At 38.4% G+C, this 27,052-nt stretch overlaps 6 protein-coding genes and 1 pseudogene across 6 annotated transcripts; all 7 read right to left on the bottom strand.

Annotated features, from left to right (window-relative positions):
* Window positions 1-718: 718 nt before the first annotated feature.
* On the bottom strand, window positions 719-3,133 carry LOC116842481. Its single transcript, XM_032811759.1, has 7 exons — window positions 2,994-3,133; window positions 1,979-2,795; window positions 1,628-1,727; window positions 1,362-1,469; window positions 1,021-1,176; window positions 827-920; window positions 719-733 (listed from the first exon to the last, which is right to left on the bottom strand). The coding sequence occupies exons 2-6, from the start codon at window positions 2,761-2,763 to the stop codon at window positions 870-872; spliced, it is 1,200 nt and encodes a 399-aa protein (XP_032667650.1). The 5' UTR covers window positions 2,764-2,795; window positions 2,994-3,133; the 3' UTR covers window positions 719-733; window positions 827-869.
* A 1,553-nt stretch (window positions 3,134-4,686) lies between these two features.
* On the bottom strand, window positions 4,687-6,466 carry LOC116842730. Its single transcript, XM_032812358.1, has 5 exons — window positions 5,685-6,466; window positions 5,416-5,515; window positions 5,177-5,284; window positions 4,842-4,997; window positions 4,687-4,743 (listed from the first exon to the last, which is right to left on the bottom strand). Exons 1-5 carry the CDS (start codon window positions 6,464-6,466, stop codon window positions 4,687-4,689), a joined length of 1,203 nt encoding a protein of 400 aa, XP_032668249.1.
* Window positions 6,467-7,873: 1,407 nt separating this feature from the next.
* Window positions 7,874-9,953, bottom strand: LOC116842258. The gene is made up of 5 exons (XM_032811192.1): window positions 9,058-9,953; window positions 8,722-8,821; window positions 8,494-8,601; window positions 8,122-8,277; window positions 7,874-8,040 (listed from the first exon to the last, which is right to left on the bottom strand). The coding sequence occupies exons 1-5, from the start codon at window positions 9,840-9,842 to the stop codon at window positions 7,990-7,992; spliced, it is 1,200 nt and encodes a 399-aa protein (XP_032667083.1). The 5' UTR covers window positions 9,843-9,953; the 3' UTR covers window positions 7,874-7,989.
* A 2,094-nt stretch (window positions 9,954-12,047) lies between these two features.
* On the bottom strand, window positions 12,048-14,286 carry LOC116842022. Its single transcript, XM_032810660.1, has 5 exons — window positions 13,505-14,286; window positions 12,902-13,001; window positions 12,674-12,781; window positions 12,302-12,457; window positions 12,048-12,229 (listed from the first exon to the last, which is right to left on the bottom strand). Exons 1-5 carry the CDS (start codon window positions 14,284-14,286, stop codon window positions 12,179-12,181), a joined length of 1,197 nt encoding a protein of 398 aa, XP_032666551.1. The 3' UTR covers window positions 12,048-12,178.
* Window positions 14,287-15,238: 952 nt separating this feature from the next.
* Window positions 15,239-17,766, bottom strand: LOC116842726. Its single transcript, XM_032812344.1, has 5 exons — window positions 16,985-17,766; window positions 16,728-16,827; window positions 16,217-16,324; window positions 15,404-15,559; window positions 15,239-15,289 (listed from the first exon to the last, which is right to left on the bottom strand). Exons 1-5 carry the CDS (start codon window positions 17,764-17,766, stop codon window positions 15,239-15,241), a joined length of 1,197 nt encoding a protein of 398 aa, XP_032668235.1.
* A 5,120-nt stretch (window positions 17,767-22,886) lies between these two features.
* Window positions 22,887-23,693, bottom strand: LOC116842724. Its single transcript, XM_032812329.1, has one exon. The coding sequence runs from the start codon at window positions 23,691-23,693 to the stop codon at window positions 22,887-22,889; it is 807 nt and encodes a 268-aa protein (XP_032668220.1).
* A 1,429-nt stretch (window positions 23,694-25,122) lies between these two features.
* Window positions 25,123-25,903, bottom strand: LOC116842716 (annotated as a pseudogene).
* Between the last annotated feature and the right edge of the window lie 1,149 nt (window positions 25,904-27,052).

Below are 27,052 nucleotides of genomic sequence, written 5' to 3'. Positions count from 1 at the left end.
TTGTTAAATTATGAAAAAATTGGCAGATATAATCATTGTGTATAGGTTTCTTGGAATTTGTGTATTGTTACCTGTATAATATATCTTACATAGTATATTTTAGATACATAATGGTCTGCATGCGTTTAATGTCTCATCGTAAAGATATAAGTTTACAAGTAAATGTTGCTTGTGTGAGAAATAAGAGAAAGGGAGAGAAAAGAGACCAATCGTTAAACACACGATCGTATTTTTTCGTTCCGTTGCCGAGCGCATATACGTTATTATAGGTCTTTTTTTAATTATCTGTATGCTATGAAGCCGCACATCGCTACAAAGCGATGATTATCTTATAGTCAATTTTGTCGTCTGTCGTGAAAATTTCGAAGCAGTCCCAGTGTACGATACCGTCTAATAAGTGCATGTTGACGACAAAGAGAACAACGATAAGCAAATTTGTAATTAGAAGGGTTGATAACTTCTTTCATGGCAGACTCGTTTTTGTGAACTGAGAGTAACAATGTTCTTACTTTATTCGACTTAGTATTCTGTCGTTACTTGTTGCTTAAAAATAAAACAGGATATAAGGACACGTGATTGTATATTTCACGTTTGATGTGTGACAAATAGTCAGAAATAGTTTTATTTCTTTTCAACTTAATCGCGCAATAAATCTTCCAGGTACTCTATGCACTAATATCGCTAATATATTGATAATTTCTATAAAATTATATATTTCCTACTATTGTTCGTACTGAAACAAGATTGCGAATATTACGAAAATAAGATATTTTGCATTTATTAATTGCTATATATTTTTAGTTATAAAAATAGGAGTAATATTTACCGTATAAGAAATGTGCGCAACACTTTCACGCACTTCTTATTATTTATGTAGTTCTTAGAAGCAGAAGAGCTATTGAATATGATTGGTTTAGGATCTAGGATGTGCAAATTCGAATATTTAACGAAATGTTTTCAAGTATGAATAAATTCATAATATATTAATTAAATAAAGGAAGACAATATATAAAAACTCACCGCCATAAACGAGGACAAAGACAGATTAAATTTTTCAAATCGCGACAGTTTACACTCCAAATTATTAGCCATTATCATCATTATAAATGTACGTCTTAAGAACGTCCCGTGTTCGTACCACTTTTCGTGAAAGGCATTATCTGTTATTTCGACACCCTGCGTTAGATACAAACATATATTTCTAACGTATGTTCATTAACGTAGCGAACTGTGGAATGCAAATGTTCATTAACGTAGCGAGCTGTAGATTGCAAATGTTCAAATTGAATTTGGCTCAAAGCTGGAGATTTTCTATCACGATAATAATCATAAAATCAACACTCAAGAAGAGAAGAACTTACCGCATCTAATAGTTGTTGTACGCAATAACACAATAAGTAGAGTTGAACCATTCCACCGCAGGCGTACAAGATCACCGCGGAGCCTTCCACGAAACCCGTAGATGATACCTGAAGTTTCATGAAGACATATCGCTGATATACTATAACCGATAATAATGCACGATAGAATGCGAAGTTGCTCGCGCAGGTCATCTATCGTTAAGAATCACATAGCCAATTATCTAGGGGCCATCTAATTGATGCGCGTTAGAGATGATTTTACTCACTACTAATATCATGAAAGCAATAGCGCAAAAGCGGAAAACGTTGTTCACGTATATTAAACTGAAGTTCAGCGATAGCAGCTCTTTCAACATAAGCATCACGCTGAAACAGGAGGACGTACAGCACACACATTGCATTAAAGATTTAATCAAAGAAATAAATTTCTCATTAGGCTACTAATCGTAATCGAATTGACAAGAAATCCGTCTATTTGCGCATTGTAAATTACTTCATGTTTAATTGTAATATTCGTAATATCTCAGGCTGACTGAATTCTTTCCTATAAAGAAAGTATAATAAAAAATGATTTACACTTTCTCATCTTCTCGAGGATCATTAGAAATCGTACTCACTAAAGCATAGCGTTGTGATGTTGACACAACGCTTTGATCTGCTTTTTCGTGCGTCGGTCCGCCTCAAGATAACATTCTTTCCCGACAGGAGTATTGAGATTATTTCTTGGACAGCATCCGTCTTTTATTATCAACGATAGCTTCAACGCGATATATCGATACTGCGCTGTCACCAGTAGTATCAAATGTATCATATAAGTGTCCGCGGCGATCTTCTTCGTGAAAATGTACGCGCTGCTGGTCGACACGATGAGGCTTCCCACCACGAAGACCGCGGTGGAGAACGGCTCTGTGCCGAAAGCAACCGGCATCTTGTAATCTAAGTAGAAGAAGCGATCCTTCTGAAAGATCAACACATACGGCGGGCTGCACCACAAGATTACAGACACTACGCCGGCTGACCAACAGAACTTGAGAGGAATATCCATCGACTTGAGTGTCGTTCTCACGGTACTCCGCATCAGCTCGTCATCCAAGAGCATGATACTGTTCAGCTTCTCGATTAAGCGTTGTATCAGTCCCCTGCACGTGTGTAGTCGCATGACTACGAAGAACACCTCAAATGTGATCGCGACGCCGATCATGCCGTCCTTTAAAGCGTTCTCCGTCGGCACGAGGAAGCAGCCTGGGATTAATATACTTATTTGAGTGATCTCCAGCAGCCATATCACAATGCTGTATATCTGCCAGTATATAGGAAACGACGACCCGTCGGTCATCGGTAACAGGTTGCCTGACACTTTGTTCAATCGAACATTGAGGGGATTCACGCTTTGAAAGTCCATCGAGATCGCTCTTTCTCATCTGCTGAATTGTTCTGCGAAAAAAAGCGCGTGATGATTGTACGATCGAATTGATAAACTCGCCAACATTGAATGCATGACCATAATGTGTTCAAGATATCTTTCACTGTTTTGTATGTGTTATATTTTGGTTAAACTGATCTTGATTGATGGTCTTTATTTCAAACTAATATTTTCCAATCCAAGTAAAGCGGAGAAGTTTAATTAGTTACCGTTTCCGAAAACGTGAACTCGCTGCATGGAGTAAACAGCCACTCCTCACGCGAAGGATGAAGAGTAGAGGGATGTAGGAAACTTTATATTTGTATTGATCTCTATTTCACATACACGTTTCCTTTACGTTCGTGTCTGTTACCATTTATCGATAGGAATACGAGTGACACTTCTGCCACGTCCTGCGGACTTTGATCAATTAAATTTCGACTTTCTATTTCTTCGCGACTTCCTTTAATATACTATTCTATCGTACGTGGACGATCGGAGAACCGTCCGTTTGTTTTGCTATAATTGTACATCTAATAAAAGAGTATTTCTCAAAATGATATCGTTCGTTTTATTAAGATAGAGATCAGTACAACTTTGTGATTAATATCAAGCAATTATCTTATTATCTTATGGCGCACTGTTCTTCGTGGCGATTCGATAGAGCCACAGTTTAACAATAGAATCTAACGCTGCTAATACAGCAGCGTTTTTGCAGCAACATTCAGTCTTCTGCAGACACTAGTTCACGGCTCGAATAACAAGTCGATGCTTGTAGTACATCGCAGCAACATTCTCAAAGCGAGTTATCTTACCGTGTGTCTCCAGTGAGAGTGAGTTTATTGATCTTCCGCGTACGTTATATATTTATACGTTGCCAGCTGTCACTAAAATGTTCAATTTTTTAAAAGTCTTCATTAGATTTCTGAGAATATTATTATTTTTTTCTGAATTTGATACCCAAATAATTTGCGTTTACTTGATGAATTTTATTACTGACTTGAAGAGATACACAATCTCATATTATGCTGTAATTTATTTTGACGATTTACTAAACACATTTTCAGACTTCCATTATATGAATTATTATTCAGTTTTATTGTAATTGTTTCTATGATTGTTTCTATAATTGTTTAATGACTTTTGTTGGAGACAAAAATTATAAGATTGGGACAGTTATTCAACGGGAAAAAAATGTATCATATTCTTTTCATCTACATCTATCGTGTTATTAATCATCATATTCCGTATAATATTTGGATTTTGATTTTATTACTAATTTTTAATCAAACTATAAATTTTTAGTGTATTATTTACTAAAATAGTATTTGCGAATTTTATTGAAATGAAAACTTTTCTTTATTTGTGATGTGACACATTGATAATATTGTTGCGCTTGCGTTACCGGAAATGCAACGGTTTCGATGATCCCGGGAGAAAAGCGAAGGAGCGCGGTTGACAAAGGGGAGTAACGACAGCTGCATGAGTTGACAGCGAGTCATAGTCGCGAGCGAATGTGATTCGACTGTATTGATACTGGACGAGCCCTCAAAATGTTGCGCTCGCGCTTGTACTCGCGATGGTGCACGGAGGAAATGAACATACAATTATAAAAGAACGAGAAGCTGTACTATGTACAGCGAAACACGTCTTTACAAGTATCAGTATCAATACATAGTCAAAACCCGTCGCGACTATGACTCGTTGTCAACTCAGTCAGCTGTTGTTTACTCCTCGTCAGCTGTTGTTACTCCCCGCTGTCAACCGCGCCCTTTCGCTTATCTCCCTATACCGGGATTTCTCTATACAGGATACCTTGTCTCTCTATACCTATCGAAACCGTTGCATCTTCGCTAACGCGGGCGCAACAATATGTAACATATTGCCATATACATTTCTCATGCACGCGCAACGTTGCTTCCTTTATTTTCTAGTCATTTTCAGAATCAGAAGAGCGATCGAATATGACTGATTTAAAATCTGAAAGTTAAAAAGATTATTAAGAAATTACGATAGGTTATCTTGAATAACAATTTGCCGATTACAAGTAATCGCTACGACAAACGAAAAGATCTCACCGCCATAAATGAGGGCAAAGACAGATTGAATCTTTCAAAGGTTGAAAGTTTAAACCCTACGTTACTAGCCATTATAATTAGCATGAACGTGCGTTTCACGCACGGTCCAAATCGATACCAGTCTTCGTGGAACGCTTCATCCGTTATCTTCGTGCTCTAAAAAAACACGACACACAATAGAATGTTAGTTTTAATCGTCTGGTATTCTCGCGCACGATTAAATTCTATCATATCTTGATGCTTGTAAAAATGAAACATATGTACGAAATCTGACAATTATTTCATTGCATTTGGGAAAGTTGAAAACTGTATGGATGTATTTCGATGAAACTTACCGCGTCTAACAATTTGTGGACGCAAGAACACAATATGTACAATTGAACGATTTCGCCGCACGCGAAAGTGCAGACTGCTAATCCTTCGATGACAGATGTGGACGGTATCTAAAGTTTCACGACAAGACACTTCGCTGCTATAACTTATAATAATTCACGCGTTGAATACGCGAAACGTCACGTTTATATAGTCGTGATTTCATTCGTCAAGTAATTGACGCCAAAAGAAAACTACTCACCGCGAATATCAAGATAGCGATGGAGCAGAATCGAAACACGCTGTTCACGTATATCAGACTGAAGTTCAAAGACAGCAATTTCTTCAGCATTAATGTTAAGCTGAAACAGAGAGTCGTTTCCTATGTTTGCACAGGCATTTATCTTTAAGGATCTCGAGAGACATTTGAAAGTACAATTAATTTCTTTTTACTCGTCCAAGTTCAAAATATTTCGAACTAACGTTTCGCGCAATAATAACGCCGAGTAACTTCTCGAAAACGTCGCTTACTTTATAGCAAGGATGTGATGCCGACATAAGCCTTTGAGTTTCGTTATCGTGGTGCAATCTGCCCACGCACGATAACCTTTACGAAGGTCACAGTGATTATTCTGCCGATTACCGTCTCGAAATATCGACACGAGCTTTCGAGAGGTGTACAGATGCTGCACCGTTATCATCAGGACGAGATGAGTCATGTACACATCCACGGCGACTTTCTTGATGAAAATAAATACGTTACTGATCAGCACTGAAATGTTGATCAGCACGAAATCCACGGTGGAGTACGGTTCTTTGCAATAGACCAACGGCGTCTGCAAATCCACGTAGTAGAAGGTATTTCTCTGTAAAATCAACGGCAATGGTAGGCAGCTCCATACAAAGGTGGCCATCACGCCGGCGACCCAGTAAAACTGCAGCGGGGCTTTTATAGACCTTAAGGTCGTCGTCAAGACGTCCTGCATTACTGCGTCCTGTACGCGCAGGTTTTCGTTCAGTTTTCCGATCAACTCCCGCACCAACGCCTTCTGCGTGTAAATTCGCGTGATTATCACAGACACTTCTACGACTATCACTACGCTGATCATGCCGTTCTTTATGATCTTCTCTACCGGTATGTAGAAGAAGCCGGATATCAAACCGTACATGTAAGTCAGGAGCAACAACCAAGTGATGACTCCATACAATCTCCAGAAGAGCGGGAATGACGAAACATCGTTGGTCATCGGCAGAAGATTGCCTGAGATCAGGTTCATCCAAAGATTCATTGCGCTCATACCTTGGAAATCCATGCTGTTAACGTTGCTGCAGAATTGAGCGAAACAGAGGGACGCAGCGACTGAGATCTCAATCAATTCATCAGTCCACTCATTCACGATCACCATCCATTCACATACGCTCACTGAACATTTCGTGAAACGGGCTGAGCATGGCTCTCCGATGGTCAGGCTTGATTCATACTGACTTCTTATGAATCGTTTTTGGTTCACGATTTGCTCGATTAGCGAAGTTCCTCTTCTGTCTCATTAAGATGGAGTTTCGAATCAACGTAAAGGGAGGCAGTTCAATTAATTGGCTATAATTGTCGCACGCTCGTTTCGCATGATAAATAGTCGCTTTTAGCTTGATATTAGTATTTACATTTCCGCGCTTGTCGATCTAATCCAGAAGAACGTTCAGAAGACATTCTCGCCGTTGTTTAAAAGTCGCTCGCGAACTTTGGATGACCCATTAGTTGTCTAGGATCTTCTTTTCGCCCTTCGTTAATATATTATGCGTTGACCGTGCGGCAAGACGGAGACGCGCATCCTACTTTATAATTACTGACGCATTAACCCGCGACCATTAGTCAAATACATTGGAAATTAATCATCGTTAACAATATCGCTGTCCTCATCACGTAGCAAATAATTCAGAGGGAACGTCGTGTACTATTCTTATGAACGTTAAAAGAATTCATAAATTGATCGTTCCGATAATCATCGGCAGTTTATCCGAGTACATGAATATTTTATTTACTATGTCCTCAATGAGGATATAAAGTTTAATCTAATTACCTTGATGTGTGTTATTACCGTGGAGCAGTAATTATAGTGCAATCGTAAAATCCGAAAAAGCAACTTAACACGTGAGTAATCTAAGACGTAAAGGTGTGTGATGTGTATTGCAGATTCCATATCTCCCGTCGTGTTAGATAAGTAAACTTTTTATTGTTTCTTAGTCTTAAGATCTACACATTTGACTAATATCGTTTACATATCGAGTTATTATAGGCTACACTAGAAGAGAAGTGGAAAATTTTACAAAGATGAATAACAAGAAGAATATGTTCTGAAAAATTTATATATTCATTTTCATATTTAGTTTCTGAACAATGAGATGTATATTTATCGAACATGTGTGAAACGTTACCAAACTCATTGCTTCTCAACTAGTCCTTAAGAGCAAAAGGGCTGATATTGAATAAACTTCATTTATAATCTGAAATATTGTTGAAAACTTTACAGAAAAAAAGCATCTGTGAAAAAATAGGAATTAATAAAAATACATACCAGTACATCAATCACATGAGAAGGATACGTAAAACTTCACCGCCATGAGTGAAACGCTGTTTAATCTGTACTTTTAATATAGATTAATCTTTTCTACAAAGTACTTCAAATTACATTATTTTTTAGATCGTTGAAAAATTCCTTTTTGGATGCTCTGTAAAACTAATTGTCACTTTTATCCGCGCTTATTTAATATTCTCTCAGGTACAAATTATAAAAACAATAGAATGTTCTACTGAGAAAACGATGTCTCTCGTCACGTTTCAGCTGGTCTTTAAAAGCAAAAGAGCTATCGAATAGGATTGATTTAGGATCTAAAATATGTTATTCGACGAGTGTTATACAGAACTTTATAATAAAATTATACGTTATAAAATCACACGCGGAAAACTCACCGTCATAAACGAGGGCAAAGATAGATTGAATTTCTCAAACGTTGCGAATTTACATTCCAAGTTATTTGCCATTATCATAAACATAAATGTACGTTTTACGGATAGTTCCTGTAGATACCATTCCTCGTGGAACGCTTTGTCTGTTATTTCAACGGTCTATATTACAAACAAAACAGTATTATATGTCTATTAGCATATTTCCTGTTCTCTTGTATTGTAATATTTATACAAGTTTTGTCGACGTAATTTTCGTGACGTTTTGAGGACAAGATCAATTGTAGAGATTAATAATCGTTTAATAAACTGTCTTCAATCTTTGTCAATGAGTTATCAAATCGTTATAAGATATAAAGAGCATTCTTCATCGTTTACCGCGTCTAATAATTGTTGCACGCAAGAGCACAGTATGTAAAGCTGTACTATTCCACCGCTTGCGTACATGACGATCAAGGAACCTTCCAACACAGTCGTTGACGGTATCTAAAGTTTTATGAATCATACATAATCTATTTATATATTATAAATGAAAAAAATTTGCCCGATAAGCCGCAATAACATTCTTGGAAATTTATATAATTCATATTAGAAATTATTACTCACTGCTAGCACCATAATACCGACAAAGCAAAATCGAATAACGCTATTGACATATAGCAAACTAAAGTTTAAGGACAGTAGCTCTTTTAACATGAAGGTAACGCTGAAACAGCGCATAGAATATACATGTTCGTACAATATATTATATTACAGAAAGAGGATCGAATGGACAATGCATGACATAATTAATTATGAAAAAAATTTATTTGCATAATTGCGTGTATCGCAATAGAATATTTTGTGTATGATGCGTACATGATTTAATATTAGTCACTTTTTGGAGAGTAAGAGAATAATTTTTCTTTATGCTAACATCCTATTTTTGGCAAATGTACTTACTGAACAACAGAGTTATGATGTTGGCATATCATTCTGATCTGTTTTTCCATGAATCGACCGACTTTAGAATAATTTCCCTTGCCGATGGGATCGTTGCGATTGTCTCGCGAAGTCTCACCTCGAAATATCGTCGAGAGCTTCAGCGCGATGTAACGATATTGTGCCGTTATTAGTAGCGTCAGATGTATCATGTAAGTGTCCACGGCGACCTTCTTCGTGAAGATGAGTGCACTACTGGTCATTACGATAAGGCTGCCTACCACGAAGGTGCCGGTCGACAACGGCTCTTTGCCGTAGGCGACGGGCATTCTGTAATCCATGTAAAAGAAGGATGTTTTTTTCAAGACCAATATAAACGGCGCACTGCTCCAAAGAACTATGGACATCACTCCGGCCGACCAATAGAACTTCAGCGGGATCTCCATCGACTTCAGGGTCTCCGTCGTAATATTCCGCATCATCTCGTCCTCCAAGCGCAGAATCTCATTCAGTTTCCGAATCAGTCGTTGCACCAGTCCCCGACGCGTGTGGATTCGTAGAATTACGAAGATTACTTCCAGGGTGATCGCGATACCGATTAAGCCGTCCTTCAGAGCCTTCTCCTTCGGCACGATGAAGCAGCCGGGAATTAATATGCTCATTTGAATAGACTCCAGTAACCATGTCAAGATGCTGTACATCTGCCAGAGTATCGGAAACGACGATCCATCGGTGACCATTGGCAGCAGGTTGCCCGAGATCTTGTTCACTCGTACATTGAAGGGATTCACACTTTCAAAATCCATTTAGAACCGCTATATTTGTCTTTTACACAGTGAATTGTTCTGCAAAAAAGTAAGAGCGCGAAAACACGAGATGGATTTTGCATTTACCTCTGAAATTTCACGCACGCGTTTATCGCGTGTTTGCTGCTTTCTGCCATAAAGAACGTGTGCAATATTTCCAAGAGGGTGTAAAACTGCTAACAGATATTGATCCGACCGATCGTATCCCTCTCGAATATCTACTTCTTCTGTGAATTCTTTATTAATGTATTGTTCTATCATGCGAGACGCTCGACGACATTCCGTTTCTTTTGTAGCAATTGCCGCGGTGAGTCTTGTAATTATCGTCTGACTGTACACGTCGAATATACAACGGACTTTTCAACGGAGAAGAGACTCTGTATTGTGTTGCGAGAAAACAAAGGAACGTAGGAATAAATATCGCGAGAATAGGCGACTATTTCTTGTAGTGCTGTATTTATTTTGTTTAGTACAGGGCTGGGTGCGCGCTCATCAAGCTCTTTACTAGTGAACTGCGTGCAAGTCATTATCTTATGGCGCGTAATTGGTTGTTTCAGAGCCACGGAAGGCACTTTTCCGTCAAGGGAAAACCGTAGTATCTGACGTGCATTTCATGGATGCAATACCGCAGCAGGTGTTTGGATATGCTAATATTAATCTGTGAAGTATCTCAAAGCAGTGTTATAATCTTGTTTCGGAAGATCGGAAAAACAACTAGACTTTCGTACATCATAGAACATTGTGGGGTGAGTAAAAATCACTTTTACACTTTTATTAAGTCAACAATTTCAATTCAATTGGCACCTACCGCACTACTGTCGTCTTGACTGTAATAAAACTTGATTAATAATTATATTGTAATAATACTGACGTGTGATAGCATCATGCGTTTAATATCTTCAAATTGTTTTACGAAGTGTTTTCTAAAATAGTTAGCATAGAAAATCAGAATTGATTGTTACAAGAGACGAAAGTTAAATGCTTGTTAATGTTGTAATGTTAAGTCAAATTAATCGCTCTCAATATTTCCTCTTTCGTCCAGAATAAGAATAATACTTTCCTAATTGTTTTTTTCGCTGACCAAGTGTTAGTATTAAGGCTGTAATGCAAAGGAACTAGTTCTCGTATTACATCAAAAGAAATTATAATAATTAATTTAGGATCTTTTCTCTATTATTAATAATTATTATCTAGTGCGCTAAGCATAATGGCGATAAAGCAAAACCGAAAAACGCTGTTCATGTAAATTAGACTGAAGATTAATGACAGTAATTTCTTTAGCGCGAATATCATTCTGAAAAGAAGTGTGAGCAATGTATATGTGATAAGTATTAGCGCCGAGCAGTCGTTATTATAGTGCAATTGTGGAATCCGAAAAAATAACCATTTGATATGTGCTAGGCGTACAGTAAATTCCCTCGAATCTGAAATTCAATTTCTTGCACAACATGTTTCGGAGCAGGTCGTTATTTAACGTCCTGTTAATGACAAATTTTCAAAAGTAATAAAATATAGAGTTAATACAATATAGAGTTAATACAATATAGAGTTAATCTTATATAGAGTTAATACAATTTTACTACTTGTACATACCTATTGTCAAAGAAAAATACAGCTGTAATCTAAGACGTGATGTACGTAAAGGTGTGTGATTTGTATTACAGATTCCATGTCTCACGTCGCGCGCGCTAGTTAGACTTTTTATTTTCTGAGTTTTAAAATCTATATATTTGACTAATATTGTTTATATGTTGAGTTATTATGGACTACACTGGAACAGAAGTGAAATTGTACAAAATGAATAACAAGAGCAATCTGTTCTGAGAAATTTATATATTAATTTTCATATTTAGTTTCTGAACAATGAGATGTATATTTATCGAGCATATGTGAAACGTGCAAGTTACCAATCTCATTGCTTCTCAACTAGTCCTTAAGAGCAAAAGGGCTGATATTGAACAGGCTTAATTTATAATTTGAGATATTGTTGAAAACTTTATAGAAGAAAAGCATCCGTGAAAATATGGGAATTAATAAAAATACATACCAGTACATCAATTACACGAGAAAGATGCGTAAAAATTCACCGCTATGACTGAAACGTTATTCAATCTGTACTAGAAAATCAGTTTTAATACGAAGTAATCTTTTTTACAAAGTATTTCAAATCACATTACTTTCTAGATTATTGAATAATTTCTTCTTTGTATGCTCCGTAAAATTAGTTGTCCACTTTTATCCACGCTCATTGTATTTTTTAATATCCTCTTAGTTACAAATTTATAAGAACAACAGAATGTACTAGTGAGTAAACGATGTCGCTATCTCGTCACGTTTCAACTGGTCTTTAAAAGCAGAAGAGCTATTGAATAGGATTGATTTAGGATCTGAAATTCGACAAATTATAAGGAACTTTATAATAAAATTATAGTACTGTGAATCGCACTCGGAAAACTCACCGCCATTAACGAGGGCAAAGATAGATTGAATTTCTCAAACATCGCGAGTTTGCATTCCAAGTTATTTGCCATTATCATAGATATAAATGTACGTTTTACGGATGGTTCCTGTAGATACCATTCCTCGTGGAACGCTTTGTCTGTTATTTCAATGGTCTATATTACACACAAAACAGCATTATGTGTCTATTAGCATATTTCTCGTTCTCTTGTATTATAATATTTAGAAAAGTTTTGTCGACAACGCAATTTTCGTGATGTTTTAAGGATAACAAGATCAATTGTAGAAATTAATAATCATTATATAAACTTTAATCTTTGTCAATGAGATATCAAGCGTAAAGAGACGTAAATTGTTTCTTCATTGTTTACCGCGTCGAGTAACTGTTGCACGCAAGAGCACAATATGTAGAGCTGCACTATTCCACTGCCTGCGTACATGACGATTATCAAACCTTCCAACATAGTCGTTGATGGTATCTGAAGTTTTATGAATCACACATAATCTATTTATATATTATAAATGAAAAGAGTTTGCCCGATAAACCGCAATAACATTCTTGGAAGTTTATATAATTCACATTGAAAATTCTTACTCACTGCTAGCACCAAAATACCGATAAAGCAGAATCGAAATACGCTGTAAACATATAGCAAGCTAAAGTTTAAGGACAGCAGATCTTTTAGCATGAACGTCACGCTGAAACAGAGCGTACAATATATTATATTACAGAAAGAGAATTAAATGAACACTGTATGAGATAGTTAATTATAATAAAAAATTTATCTGCACAATTGCGTATATCGCAATAGAATATTTTGTGCATAATCCGTACATGATTTAATATTAATCAAATTTTTCGAAGAAACAGAATAATTTTTAATATACAAACAAATCATACAAGCTCTGCAGATCAAATCTATGAAATGATTGATACGGACATATAGAGCCAAGCTAGTGTTGTGAATTTGCGTCTTGAACATAACAACACTAGCTTTGACGAATTGCATAGACTATACTTGACTTTATACCACTTATTGAAGAGGACTACATTCAATGGTCGAAACGTCTATTGTGTATTTATTAATTTTTTAGTAAACACGTAACAACTGTAACTTGGCTCTATATGTCCGTTTTATAGAATAATCATTTTATAGAATAATTTTTCTTTATGCTATCCTATTTTCAGCAAATGTACTTACTGAACAACAGAGTTATGATGTCGACACACCGCTCTGATTTGCTTTTCCGTGAATCGATCAACTTTAGAATTTCCCCTGCCGATGGGATCGTTGCGATTGTCTCGCGGAGTCTCACCTCGAAATATCGCTGAGAGCTTCAGCGCAATGTAACGATATTGTGCCGTTATCAGTAGCGTCAGATGTATCATGTAAGTGTCCACGGCGACCTTCTTCGTGAAGATAACCATATTGCTGGTCATTATGATAAGACTGCCTACCAGGAAGGTGCCGATGGATATCGGCTCTTTGCCGTAGCGGATCGGCATTCTGTAATCCATGTAAAAGAAGGATGTCTTTTCCAAGATCGTTACAAGCGACGTACTGCTCCAAAGAACTATGGACATCATGGCGGCCGACCAATAGAACTTCAGCGGGATCTGCATTGATTTCATGGTCTCCGTCGTGATATTCCGCATCATCTCGTCCTCCAAGCACAAAATCTCGTTTAGTTTCCGAATCAGTCGTTGCACCAGTCCCCGACGCGTGTGGATTCGTAAAGCTATGAAAAACACCTCCAGGGTAACCGCGATACCGATCAAGCCGTCCTTCAGAGCCTTCTCCTTCGGCACGATGAAGCAGCCGGGAATTAATATGCTCATTTGAATAGACTCCAGTAACCATGTCAAGACGCTGTATATCTGCCAGAGTATCGGAAACGACGACCCGTCGGCGACCATTGGTAGCAGGTTGCCCGAGATCTTGTTCACTCGTACGTTGAAAGGATTCACGTTTTCGAAGTTCATTTAGAACCGCAATTTTTGTCTTTTACACAGCAAATCGTTCTGCAAAAAACGAAGTGACAGCGCGAAGACGCGAGACAGATTTTACTTTTGCATTTTGCATTAACTCTGAAATTTCACGGACGCGTCTATCGTGTTTGCTGCTTTCTACCAGGAGGAGCGTGCGCAATATTTCTAAGAGGGTGTAAAACTACTAGCAGACATTGACTGACCGATCGTATCCCTCTCGAATTTCTACATCTTCTTTACGCTCTTTATTAATGTATTGCTCTATCATGCGAAATGCTCGACGACATTCCGCTTCTTTTGTGGCAATTACCGCAATGAGTCTTGTAATTATCGTTCGACTGTACTCGTCGAACTATACGACGGACTTCAGAGAAGACTCTGTATTGTGTCGTGAGGAAACAAAGCAAGCCGGGAATAAATATCGCGAGAATAGCCGACTATTTTCTGTAGTACTGCATTCGTTTTGTTTACAGGTAGTACAGGACTGGGTGCGCGTCCATGAAGTTCTTTGCAATTACAAATAACCGCGAGCAAGTCATTATCTTATGGCGTGTCGTTGGTTGTTCCATAGCTACGGAATCCGCCACGGGAAAACCGCAGTATCTGACACGTATTTCATGGATACAATACCGCAACAGGTGTTTGGATGTTCCAACATTAATCTGTAAAGTATCTCAGAGCAGTTTTATACTTTTGTTTCGGAGGATTAGAAAAACAACTGGATTTTCGTACATCATAAAACTTTATAGGGTGAGTAAAAAGCACTTTTACACCTTAAGTCAACAACTTGAATCCAATTGATACCTATCACACTATTCTCGAGTTGACTGTGATAAAACCTGTGATATTGAGCAACGCGAAAATGCAGATCGATAAATTTACAGGTCTTTATTCGTTGCTTAGAAAATAGGTACAGCTACTATGTGTATTTGGAATATATCAGTTTTCACTGCATTTTTAGAAACAGCAAGGCGACGGAATACGATTGATTTAAGATCTAAAAAGATCATTCAAAGAATTAGAAGAAAAGGGTATATGACGATGCCGTATTATATTGATATCGTTATGATGTATTATAAGAGATGTAAGGGAGATAAATGTGAAATCTTACTGTCATTAGCGAAGGTAGAGATAGATTGAACTTGTCGAAAGTCGCGAGTTTGCATTCCATGTTATTCGCCATTATCAGGAACATGAAAGAACGTTTCACTGACGGTCCGAAGCGGTACCAATCCTCGTGAAATGCTTCATTCGTCAGTTCTGTACTCTAAATTAAATGCGAAAGAACAATACATACATAAAAACTCTCTTGAACACAATCTTAAATTTAATATCTTAAATAGTAAACCTATTTCACTGTAAACGTGGAACAAATATTAAGAAAGGGTTGATGTTATTGCGAATAATTAAAATATGGGAGGATAATAATGTTCGACAACGTAAACTTACGCGCCAAACATTTTTTACAACTTTAACACAAGGAATAAAAAAGTTTAGCTGGATTTCTGGTGACATATCAACAAACTAGAAAATTCCGGTTGATGTCATGAGATTTCTGTTCAAGTTCATCAGAAATGTTGTGAGTTTTATTAAAGTTTTGGTAACTTCAACCGGAATTTTTGGTTCGTTTATATTTTACCAGAAATTCGGTTAATCCAACAAAACTTCTTTTTCCATGTAGAAATTAAAATAAATGAACAATTGAGATTTTAAAAAGAGGAGAATTAATTAAATATAACAATTGGAATTCAGGATCGAGTTTGACGTGGAAGGTTTGATTTATCGCACACTGATCTTACATTTCTATTCATTACGATAACTGAAACTTCATTCTTTACAGAACAAAAAGTTCGCAATAATTTGAAAATTATTTCTTTGCTTTTACAGCTGACAGTATGGACGATACATATTACGTAAGACTTACCGCGTCTAACAGTTGCTGCACGCCGGAGCACAGCGTGTAAAGCTGTACCATTGCGCCGGATGTATACGCAAGGATCAAGAATCCTATCAAGAGAGGCTGCGATGGTATCTGAAGTTTGACGAAAATACGTCGCTCATACGCTCTAATATAATGATAAATCACACTGACGCGCGATAGCATCACGCGTTCAATGTTTTCGAATTTTTTACGAAACGTTTCCTAAAGCAGTTAGCATAGAAAACCAAGATTGATTGTTACAAGAGAGCAATGTTAAATGCTTGTTAATGTTGTTAATGCTGCCAAATTAATCAATATTCATTCTTTCGTTCGTAATAACACTTAAAAAATATTATTATTAAATAATAACATTTTCCTAATTGTCTCTTTTTTTCGTTAAATATTAGTATCAAGATTGTGATACAAAGAAACTAGTTCTCGTATTACATCAACAGAAATTGTAATAATTATATAGCCTAGGATCTTTTCTCTATTATTAATAATTATTACCTACTGCGCTGAGCATAATGGCGATAAAGCAAAATCGAAAAACGCTGTTCACGTAAATTAGACTGAAGATTAATGACAGCAATTTCTTCAGCGCAAACGTCATTCTGAAAAGAAAAGTGTGCAATGTATACCGATGAGTACGTGTGTAGACGTAATTTAGGCTGCGAAACGGACGTTCAGTCAGAAATATTCCGAAATTTTCAACGTAAACTTCAAGAATCGTAGTCGTGAGCATCTCAGCGAAAGTTCGCCAGTACTTACTGAACGACGGCATTGTGACGTCTGCATAACGCTCTCATCTCTCTTTCCGCCCGTCGGTTCATCTCGAAATCAAATCTCTCCTGAGAACCATCGTCACTTGGCGCAAAATTTCCCCCGCGAAAAATCTCGGCGAGTTTGACCGCGATGTATCGATACTGCGTCGTCATCAGCAGCACCAGGTGTATCATGTACACGTCCGCGCCGACCTTCTTCGTGCAGTTGTACATAGTGCCAAGGAACACCACGAGGCTCCCCATGAGAAAAGTGCCGGTGGAAAACGGCTGTTTCGAAAAGGCGGCCGGCATGCTGTAATCTTCATAGGTGAAGGTATTCTTCGTGAATACTACCGCGATCGCCGCACCATTCCAAGAGGCTATCGCGAATACGGCGGTCGCCCAGTAGAACTTGAGCGGCCGATCCGTAGGGTTTAGGGTCGCTCGGACGACGTTTCTCATGATGTCGTCGTCGGCGCTCAGTATATCGTTCAGCTTCCCGATCAGCCGCATCACCAGACACCTGCACACGTGAATCCGCGCGACTATGAAGAACAGCTCGGTGGAGACCACGATGGTGGTGGTGCCGTTTATTAAAGCCTCTTCCACCGGCACGAACATCATCCCCAGGAACAGAGCGACAAGCTGAGTCAGCTGAAGTAACCACACAAGAGCACTGTATATCTTCCAAGTCCCTGGGAACAGCTTGTCGCCGGCGGACATCGGCAACAAATTGCCTGAGATCGCGTTCAGCCGGACGTTCAGTGGGTTCACGTTTTCGAAGTCCATGGTCTCTCGCGACGCGCGCCGGGACATTCTATAAGATATAGCTGGATATAGTCGCTATTATTTGCGTAGGCCGCTATTTTAGTACAAAGGGAATTCGCACAAAGGGAATTTTGTTCGCTTATCTACCTCTGTTTATGTTCCCACCGTCGTGTCGCTCTTCATCCCGTGCGGAAAACAAGCGCGTGACTTCCGCGTTGACCTTTGAAAGTGGGGTCGTCTTCGTCGATTTATTATTCTCGTTGAACTCTTCGCGCATCTTATTAATACAATATATGTCGCTGTGAGACCAACGTTCCATTTGACTCGTTCATACTGTCGACTTCGATCCTTTAATTGCTGCCTCGAGTTTTCCGAAATACAAGTATCGTTGTCGACGACAATATGCGTGTCTTCAAGTAAATGACTCGAGGAAGATAAATTGTAGCTCGAGATGAACCTGTGCTTCATTATAGAGAATACGGAGGAATTTATAAAAAAACGTCGCAGTACTTTGCGGACCGGTTGATTGAAGCTCTCACGTTTCATTTGCGAGCTTCTTTGTAATTAAACTCGCGCTACGAAGCAACGATTATCTTATAGCGTTTCACATTGACGGTCACAAAAATCGCTAGAACTGATGAACATTGTACTTAACTCGGTCACTCTGCTGGCACCTAAACTGAATTAAACAGGAAGTATCGTGGATACTTTGTCCAGTAAACAGAACCGCAAAATCTATTTCTCGTGTATATTCGCGCGAATCTCTATCATCAATATATTTGGCAAATATGGAAGATATGGGAGACGGCAAAATCAATATACTGAGTCCCAGCTGATCATTTTATAGAATTTGCAATTACGTACGCGCGATAAGAAACACCCCTTTAGTTAAATTGCAATGATATAATCATGACGAGAGAATATTTGTCTTCACGCGTTCTTTGATACTGCAAGAAGTTTCTAATGATTCGATAAGATATAAAAATTGAAACAGCAACATTCTATTAGTTTTATTATTTCCTGGTACACTATTTAGCTATAGATACATATGCATTGTAGCATAAACATTAGTGTTTTTATTTAGTCCCTGACTTCTATCGGACGTTTTCATTTTCTTTAAAGATTTGGTTGAAATAAAACACATGAATATATTTTAACGGGAGAAGAATAATTTGCTACATTATATCAATTTGCATCGTAAAATCAAAAAGTGACAACTATCGTACGATGTTCCTGGTCACTTCTTATTTCATCTTTAGAAACAGAAGAGTGATTGTATAAGATTAATTTAGAATCTAAAGAAGAAAATATGATAAATTTGGTAAGATGAGACTTCCGATATGTAAAAGTATCATAGAACTGGAATAAGTGACATAAAATCTCACCGTCATGAACGAAGATAGGGAAAGATTAAAATTTTCGAACATTGCGACTTTGCACTCCAAATTATTGGCTGTAATTAGTAACATAAATATACTCTTTATCAATGATCCGGACATATACCATTCACAATGAAATGCTTCGTCCGTTACCTGCGTACTCTGTCATGCATATAAAAAGGATAACGCATGACAAGATAGACTTATTAATTACCAGAGATATTTGCTAGTTGATTACTTACCGCATCCAATAATTGCTATACGCAAAAACACAAAATGTAAAGTTGAACTAGCGCTCCTATCATATACGAGAGAACTGACATCGTTTCCCAGAACGTTGTCTAAATTTTTTTAAAAGTCGATATATCGTCGATACAATATAAAATTCACTATGGAAAGTCTAACTGTCTTTGTGATGTCTGGAAAAAATTTCTACAATGATTAGTGTTAGTAATTGTTATACTTACGTTAGTCATCATAACACTCAAAGAGCAGAATCGCATTACACTGTTCAGGTATATTAAACATAATTCTAGAGACAATAGCTCTTTCAACAACGACGTTGCGCTGAAAGAAACGGTAGGGAAAAGTCACAGCAAAAGAAACAGATTCTCAAGAATTATACGCACATCATACATCTCCGTATCTCGAATTCACAAGTTATATACGTAAACATTGTTTTGCTCATTTTAAATTACACTTTATTAAGGAATGCGATTTCAATACCTCTTTTAGAGATAACGATGAAGAACATATCACGCAAACAAACGCTGAAACTTACTGGATTAAAGTGCGGTGATGCTGACATAACGCCTTCAATTGTCCTGTCCTCCATCTCGAAAACTCGTATATAACGTATTTATATGAAAGCGATTGTAAAGATGTGGATAAAAAAAGGCATGTAAAAAAAGCTCTCTAAAAAAAGGTATGTAAGAGATTTAATTGTTGCCGCTTTTCCGCGATGTTGATTGGTTCCCTCGCTTAGCTCACTTCATGTGGACTTGCTTCGTGTCGTTTGCGCCTGTCAAATTACCAGGCAAATAGCTGACATTGCGTTTGTTAGGTCACGAAAAAAAATATAGAAGAGATATGTCTCTCCCTGTCTCTCCCTGCCTTTTCTGTCTCTTCCTGTCTCTCTCTGTCTCTCCCTGTCTTTCCTGTCTCTCCCTGCCTCTCCCTGTCTCTCCCTGCCTTTTCTGTCTCTTCCTGTCTCTCTCTGTCTCTCCCTGTCTTTCCTGTCTCTCCCTGCCTCTCCCTGTCTCTCCCTGCCTTTTCTGTCTCTTCCTGTCTCTCTCTGTCTCTCCCTGTCTTTCCTGTCTCTCCCTGCCTCTCCCTGTCTCTCCCTGCCTTTTCTGTCTCTTCCTGTCTCTCTCTGTCTCTCCCTGCCTCTCCTGTCTCCCTGCCTCTCCCTGTCTCTCCCTGTCTGTCTCTCTCTTTCCCTATCTCTCGCCGTCTCTCCCTGTCTCTCCTTGTCATTCCCCGTCTCTCCTCGTCTCTCCCCGTTTCTCCTCGTTTCTCCCTGTCTCTCTCTATCTCTCTCTGTTTCTCCCTGTCTCTCCCTATAATTATTAATTAATTAAATAATTATTTTAATTTAATTTAATTTAAATTTTTTATTTAAATTTAAATTTAAATTTTAGTTTTTTTTTTAATTTTATTGGCTACATATTGGGTATGTGGATAATAGCACATTGTTACAAGTCGATACCGTGTCGGTTTTTCAATTCAAACTTTTGTGCGAGTACAATCAAAAGGACGTTATTATTCCGTAAGCGAAGTTTCTTTGAATCTTCGAGATCACGCGGTGCGACGATAAATTGGTATATTTGGTGACCGACATCGAGGGCGGAGTGTTAACCGACTCAGATTCGTCTAACATTCACTGGCATTCTCGAACACCGAGTTCATTTCGCTGACCACGCTGACTGGAACAGCCGGTTTCCCGGTCGATTCTCCGTTCGGATAGTCGAAGCATTCTCACCGTCGAAGCATTCCTCCGCTCAACATTTGTGATTTTTCGACGAACGGTTAAAATCTTGTTCCGGGAATTAAATCGACATAATTAAAAATTGTTCAGCTGATATACGAGTCACCTGATTTTCTTGCGTTGCAAACTAACGATATCCATCCAGCTGATTTTCTTTCTTTGCTCATGTTTTCCTTTGTATATATCATAATCCGGTTTTTCTCTTAACAATCCAGGTCACCTTCGCGTTATCCCAGAACGGTCCCGGCGTATCGATTTACGATCGACACAATCTCGATCGAGCGCAAACAGTTTGATTCCGACGTTTCGCGAACAATTCAATCCGCTTCATCAGGGAGGAACGACCGATCGGGTCGTTCATGAAATGAACGATCAAGTCGACTGAAACGTCGGAATCAAACAAAGATGAATCGTGGCTCAAACCCAGAAATCAAATCTAATAATTTAAAAATAAGACTGCAAAAAACACTATGACCATTATCTTTATTGTTTCTTCAGGCTGTCAAAATGTAAACATTGATACATGCTATAAATTGTATCACGAGCACTAATATTTTTATTTAATTGCTGACTTTTATCTAATCTTATGTTCTAGGTATCACATAAGTATCACATTTTTACTACAACAGGAATCACGAATTTTACTAGATTAAGAGCCAGTTCCACCAACGTCCTCAAACGCCTATTAAATCTTAATCCGAGTTTAACTCTTTTTGTCTGAAGACAATTTAAACTCAGGTTAAGACTTAATTGCCGTTTGTGAAACTGGTCCGCGAGATTAACATGTCGATTAACTATGTCGATTAACATTATTACTTCAGTAAGTAACAACTATAATTACCGTGCGATGTTCATTCTTTACTTGAACCTTAGAAACAGAAGGGCGACCGTATATGATTGATTTAGAATCTAGAAAAGATCGTATGGTAAGAGATTTGGCAAACGAAACTTGTGAGGTGTAATGCCACCGAACTAAAATAGACGGCACATAAAATCTCACCGTCATGAACGAAGATAGAGAAAGATTGAAATTTTCGAACATTGCGACTTTACATTCCAAACTGTTGGCTATAATTAGCAACACAAATATACTCTTTAGCATTGATCCGGACAAATACCATTCACGATGAAACGCTTTATCCGTCACTTGCGTACTCTGTAATGCGCACAAAAGGGACGGATGACAAAGGAGGATTATTAATCAGAGATTTGCTAGTTAATTGCTTACAGCATCCAATAATTGCTGCACGCAAGAGCACAAAATGTAAAGTTGAACTAGGGCTCCTATCGCATACATGACAACTGACATCCTTTCCCAGGACGTTGTCTAAATTTTTGCAAAAGTATATCGTCGATACAATATTAAATTCATTATATGGAAGGCAGTTACTGTCACTGCGTTGTCTGGAAAGAATTTCTACAACGATTAACGTTGATAGTTATTATACTCACAATACTGATCATAACAGCCATAGAGCAGAATCGCATTACGCTGTTCAGGTATATCAAACTGAAGTTCAGCGACAACAGCTCTTTCAACAATGATGTTATACTACAAGACACGTATGTACACGGTAGAAAGAAGTTAAAGCAAGAAAGAAATAGATTTTGGGAAATTATATGCATAATATTCACCTCTGTACCTTGGATTCATGATTTATATACATAAATATTAATTTACTCATTTTAAATTATCCTTTACCGAGATATTTGATTAAAATACTCGCCGTAAAAATGGCTGTGAAGTATGTATCGCGTAAATGAACCCGGGAAACTTACTGAATTAAAGCGTTGTGATGCCGACACAACGTCTTCATCTGCCTTGTCTTCCGTTCTAAAGAGTCAATTTTCCAAGTCTTATCGTGTTCGTCCTCGTTCCGTTCTTGAAATAACATCGCGATCTTCACCGCGATATATCGATACTGCGCAGTTATCAGCATCACTATATGCACCATGTACACGTCCGTGCCGACCTTCTTTATAAACATATACACGGAGCAGATCCATAGAACGATGTTTCCCAAGAGAAATTTTCTGGGCGACAGCGGTTGATTGAAGAAAGCGGCAGGCAACCTGTAATCCTCGTAGTAGAAAACATCTTTCCCGAATAACAACCAAAGCGGTAAACAGCTCCACACTGAAACCGATATCATGCCTGCGATCCAATACAACATAAGCGGAGTCTCTACCGACTTCACGGTTGTCATCACGACGTTCTTCATAGTATCATCCGCGGCGCTCAAAATGTTGTTTATACGGCGGATCAATCGACCCATCAAATCTCTACGGGCTTGGATTCGCGCGACTATGACAAATGTCTCCGCGCTGATCACGTAACAGACAAGTCCGTCTTTCAAAAACTTCTCCGTCGACACGTACATGCTGCCGGGAACTAACGCGATCAATAGGACTATCTGAAGCAACCACATCAACACGCTGTACACACGCCAAAGTATCGGAAAAGACGTATCGTTGGCAGTCATCGGTAGTAGATTGCCCGAGATCATGTTCAGTCGAATATTCAAAGGATTCACGCTTTGGAAGTCCATAGTCGGCTTCTGAGTCTTCAGAGACCCTCTCATGACGAATCGGAATTACACGGCGATCTGTACTCGTTGTTTTATACCTCCGTTTTACATCACCTTCATCGCGCTGTATGTATTTCGCGCGAAAATGACTCTTCTTCGCTGAGAAAGACACGCGCAGCTCCTACTTGCTATTTAGAAATAAGTAGAGGATCACCGTCTAGCTTTACACATTACTTTGAAGACGAGTATTTGTCATCATACTTCCTTTGCTGTAATTATGAAAAGAACTACGGATACAATTATTCTGAGAGGTTTGTTGCATTTTGCATACAATAATTGATATACGATGTATCTCAGGGATAAATAATGAACGGTTCTCTCTTCCACTACTAAAGGTAGAAATTTGGAAGGAAATGTTGTACGCGGGTGAGGGACCGAATGATGAGTCGTTAATTGCAGGAATTCATTTTTCATTCTGTTTACTACACGCGAGTAGATGGTATCATTGATTTCTATATAATTATCCGTGTGCTACCAAGTGACGATTATCTTATAGTTGACTTCGTTGGCTGTCGCGCGACTGCGTATTGCAAAGTAGTCGCATGTTAAACGTATGCTGCGAAAAACGGCATACTTATTATTGTGAACTACAAGGAATTCGTTTCTCGAATTTATTCGTGTACGAATATGTCTTCAGAATATTTGACAGATAATCGTGAATCAATGTATAGAGAAACTAATCAGTTAAAAAAAACGTATTTATATGAAAGCGATTATAAAGATGTGGAGCGCAGCAAAGCTGTAATAATAATATTTGAATCAAGACCATAATTTTTTCATAAAACTGATAAATAATACGTGTCTTAATTGATGTACTCGTTCATAATAATTTAAGACTTAGACTGCAAAAAAACATTATGACCATTATCTTTATTGTTTCTTCAGGCCGTCAAAATGTAGAGTAAGCATTGATACATAGACATGCTATAAATTGTATCACGAGCACTAATATTTTTATTTAATTGCCGACTTTTATCTAATCTTTTTATGCTCTATAGATATAACGTTTTTACTACAACAGAAATCACTAATTTTACTAGATTAAGAGCCAATTCCACCAACGTCCTCAAACGCTTATTAAATCTTAATCTGAGTTTAAGACGCTGCTATTTCTGGGGCGGCCATATTGGTTTGATGACGTTAGAAGCGAGAAATGACATACTGAAAATCTCTTACATTTTATTGCTTTATTTTTTACTTTTCCTTGAAGAACCAAATATCGAATCTTCATTGAGCTCGTCTGGAAATATAATTATTTTTATAACAGCATAATAAATTACGTTCATTTGTTTATTGATTTTTATCATTGAAGAGTGCGATGAACATTGCGTAGCTGTAACTATAATAATTAGAGAACTATAACAATTAGAGAAAAAGTTGACATGTAGGTGATGTATTTTTACCTCACTTCCTTCAATTCTACTTACTGAACTATAGTGTTGTGACGTCGACACAAGTTTCTTATTTCTGTCTCCGCCCACGAATCCGCGTCTGAGTATCCTTTTGGAGACTTTACGCGTTGATTTCTGTGTACCTTCCCGAAATATTTTCGTGAGTCTCGTCGACACGTAGCGATACTGTGCCGTCACTAGGAGCACGAGATTTATCATGTAAACGTCCATGGCAATTTTCTTTGTGAATATACACATGCTAGAGACGGCCACGATCAAGTTCTCCGCTAGGAAGACGTCCAACGAAAAGGGCTGCTTCGAAAGGGTCACCGGCATTCTGTAATCCTCGTAGAAGAAGTGTCGCTTCCTCAAGACAGGCATTATCGAGATACAGGACCACATCGTTGTGGCTACACATCCGGATATCCAGTAAAACTTTAACGGAGTTTGCACCGGCTTCAAAATCGACCTCACGATGCTCTCCATAATGTGATCTCGCTCGCTCAGGAAGTCGTTCAGCTTCCGAATCAGTCTGCTCACGAGATCCCTGTGTGCATGCATTCGCGCGAACAAGAAGAACGCCTCCGCGCTGACGACGGCTCCGACCGTCACATCCTTGAAGAACTTCTCTTTCGACACGTACATAACCGTCGGAATGGTCGCGCTGATATGCACTATCTCGATCAACCACACGACGGTACTGTATACTCTCCACGCTGTGAGAAACTGCGGATCGTCGCCTGTCATCGGCGGCAGATTGCCCGAGAGCTCGTTCAGTTGGGCGTTCAAGGGGTTCACGTTTTGGAAGTCCATGCTTTCGGTGACGGGAAACGAAAGTTACACTTTCGCCTGAACCATGAACTTGCCGACTTGATTCCCTCCTGATCTGATTCCTTCTTTAATTTGAAAAGAGATTTAACCGATTAAAAATTCAACGATTCTGTCAAACAGTCCTGTAAGGAATATGTATCCGTCTATATGTATCGTTCACATCCGCGCACGCGGTCGTGCAGCTCGACATTTTCAGCACTACTTGTCCCGTTCAAAGGGATACACGTGAGGCTTTCGGTTGAAATTAAAAAGCTTCGCAGGCGATCAATCTAACTCGAGCAGTATATTACTTTTCTCGAGATCTCCCGCTTCTTCTTCATTTACGCTAATATAATATGCCCTCGCGTGGGACGGACGGTGATATTTCGCTTTCCCCTTGTCGCAATTACTAATGTTCTATGATTATTATACAACCGCATGACAGTTTAATGATAATCTATATTGTAATCTATATTGCATATCTCGAAGTGCATGATAGTTCGAGGAGGTCTCGCGATCGTGCATCACGAGAAAGTAGAGGAATTTGCGAGTAATTTTAAGGAATACATCTCCATGTTTATTCTGGTTACGGCGCAGACAGAATTATAAATTTCGTCTATACGCAACGATTATTTTATGGTTTCCCTGTTCTTCTCGTTTGAGATGTTGCACGGTCTCGAATTCGGTAGAAGTTGCGATACATGGCATTGCCAGATGCGCGTCGGTATGAACAAGCTGCGAAATTTTTGGATCAGGTAAATATTATGCTGACTGACAGCTTGAGATTTTGAATTAAAATTCTTTTTCGTTTCCAGCACATACGAGGGTGGTCTGAAAAGTTTCCGACCTAACAAAGATACAAGTCATTTTTTCTGAAAATTGTTTTTTATTTTTCAACATAGTCTCCTTGTAAATCTACACACTTCTCCCAGCGATGCTCCCATCTCTGTAACCCGTCGAAATAGTACTCGGCGTTTTTCTCTGCAAAATAATTGTTCACGAAGGTGATTGCCTCTTCATTTGACGAAAATCTCTGTCCTCCGAGCGCAATTTTTAGATGAGGGAACAAAAAGAAGTCGCTTGGGGCTAGATCTGGTGAGTAAGGTGGATGGTCAAGCAGTTCAAACCGTAATTCGTGGATTTTCGCCATGG

This window comes from Odontomachus brunneus, unplaced genomic scaffold, assembly GCF_010583005.1.
Source record: "Odontomachus brunneus isolate Ranch 3 - 2012 unplaced genomic scaffold, Obru_v1 Obru_scaffold_002, whole genome shotgun sequence".
In the NCBI taxonomy this organism is placed as follows: Eukaryota; Metazoa; Arthropoda; class Insecta; order Hymenoptera; family Formicidae; genus Odontomachus; species Odontomachus brunneus.
This window is presented reverse-complemented; position numbering and strand designations above follow the sequence as displayed.

What these genes read in the sequence shown, in the direction of transcription:
- LOC116842481 (XM_032811759.1), bottom strand. Translation starts at nt 2,763, where the DNA reads ATGGACTTTCAAAGCGTGAATCCCCTCAATGTTCGATTGAACAAAGTG. An exon ending in CATCACAACGCTATGCTTTA is followed by an intron (nt 1,728 to 1,978) that starts GTGAGTACGATT and finishes CTCCTGTTTCAG; the next exon opens with CGTGATGCTTATGTTGAAAG. An exon ending in TTGCTTTCATGATATTAGTA is followed by an intron (nt 1,470 to 1,627) that starts GTGAGTAAAATC and finishes ATGAAACTTCAG; the next exon opens with GTATCATCTACGGGTTTCGT.
- LOC116842730 (XM_032812358.1), bottom strand. Translation starts at nt 6,466, where the DNA reads ATGGATTTCCAAGGTATGAGCGCAATGAATCTTTGGATGAACCTGATC. An exon ending in CATCACATCCTTGCTATAAA is followed by an intron (nt 5,516 to 5,684) that starts GTAAGCGACGTT and finishes TCTCTGTTTCAG; the next exon opens with CTTAACATTAATGCTGAAGA. An exon ending in CTTTGCCCTCATTTATGGCG is followed by an intron (nt 4,744 to 4,841) that starts GTGAGATCTTTT and finishes TTTAACTTTCAG; the next exon opens with ATTTTAAATCAGTCATATTC.
- LOC116842258 (XM_032811192.1), bottom strand. Translation starts at nt 9,842, where the DNA reads ATGGATTTTGAAAGTGTGAATCCCTTCAATGTACGAGTGAACAAGATC. An exon ending in TGCAACAATTATTAGACGCG is followed by an intron (nt 8,278 to 8,493) that starts GTAAACGATGAA and finishes TTTGTAATATAG; the next exon opens with ACCGTTGAAATAACAGACAA. An exon ending in CTTTGCCCTCGTTTATGACG is followed by an intron (nt 8,041 to 8,121) that starts GTGAGTTTTCCG and finishes AACATATTTTAG; the next exon opens with ATCCTAAATCAATCCTATTC.
- LOC116842022 (XM_032810660.1), bottom strand. Translation starts at nt 14,286, where the DNA reads ATGAACTTCGAAAACGTGAATCCTTTCAACGTACGAGTGAACAAGATC. An exon ending in TCGGTATTTTGGTGCTAGCA is followed by an intron (nt 12,782 to 12,901) that starts GTGAGTAAGAAT and finishes ATAAAACTTCAG; the next exon opens with ATACCATCAACGACTATGTT. An exon ending in TGCAACAGTTACTCGACGCG is followed by an intron (nt 12,458 to 12,673) that starts GTAAACAATGAA and finishes TGTGTAATATAG; the next exon opens with ACCATTGAAATAACAGACAA.
- LOC116842726 (XM_032812344.1), bottom strand. Translation starts at nt 17,766, where the DNA reads ATGGACTTCGAAAACGTGAACCCACTGAACGTCCGGCTGAACGCGATC. An exon ending in CGTCACAATGCCGTCGTTCA is followed by an intron (nt 16,828 to 16,984) that starts GTAAGTACTGGC and finishes TTTTCTTTTCAG; the next exon opens with AATGACGTTTGCGCTGAAGA. An exon ending in TGCAGCAACTGTTAGACGCG is followed by an intron (nt 15,560 to 16,216) that starts GTAAGTCTTACG and finishes CATTTAATTTAG; the next exon opens with AGTACAGAACTGACGAATGA.
- LOC116842724 (XM_032812329.1), bottom strand. Translation starts at nt 23,693, where the DNA reads ATGAGAGGGTCTCTGAAGACTCAGAAGCCGACTATGGACTTCCAAAGC.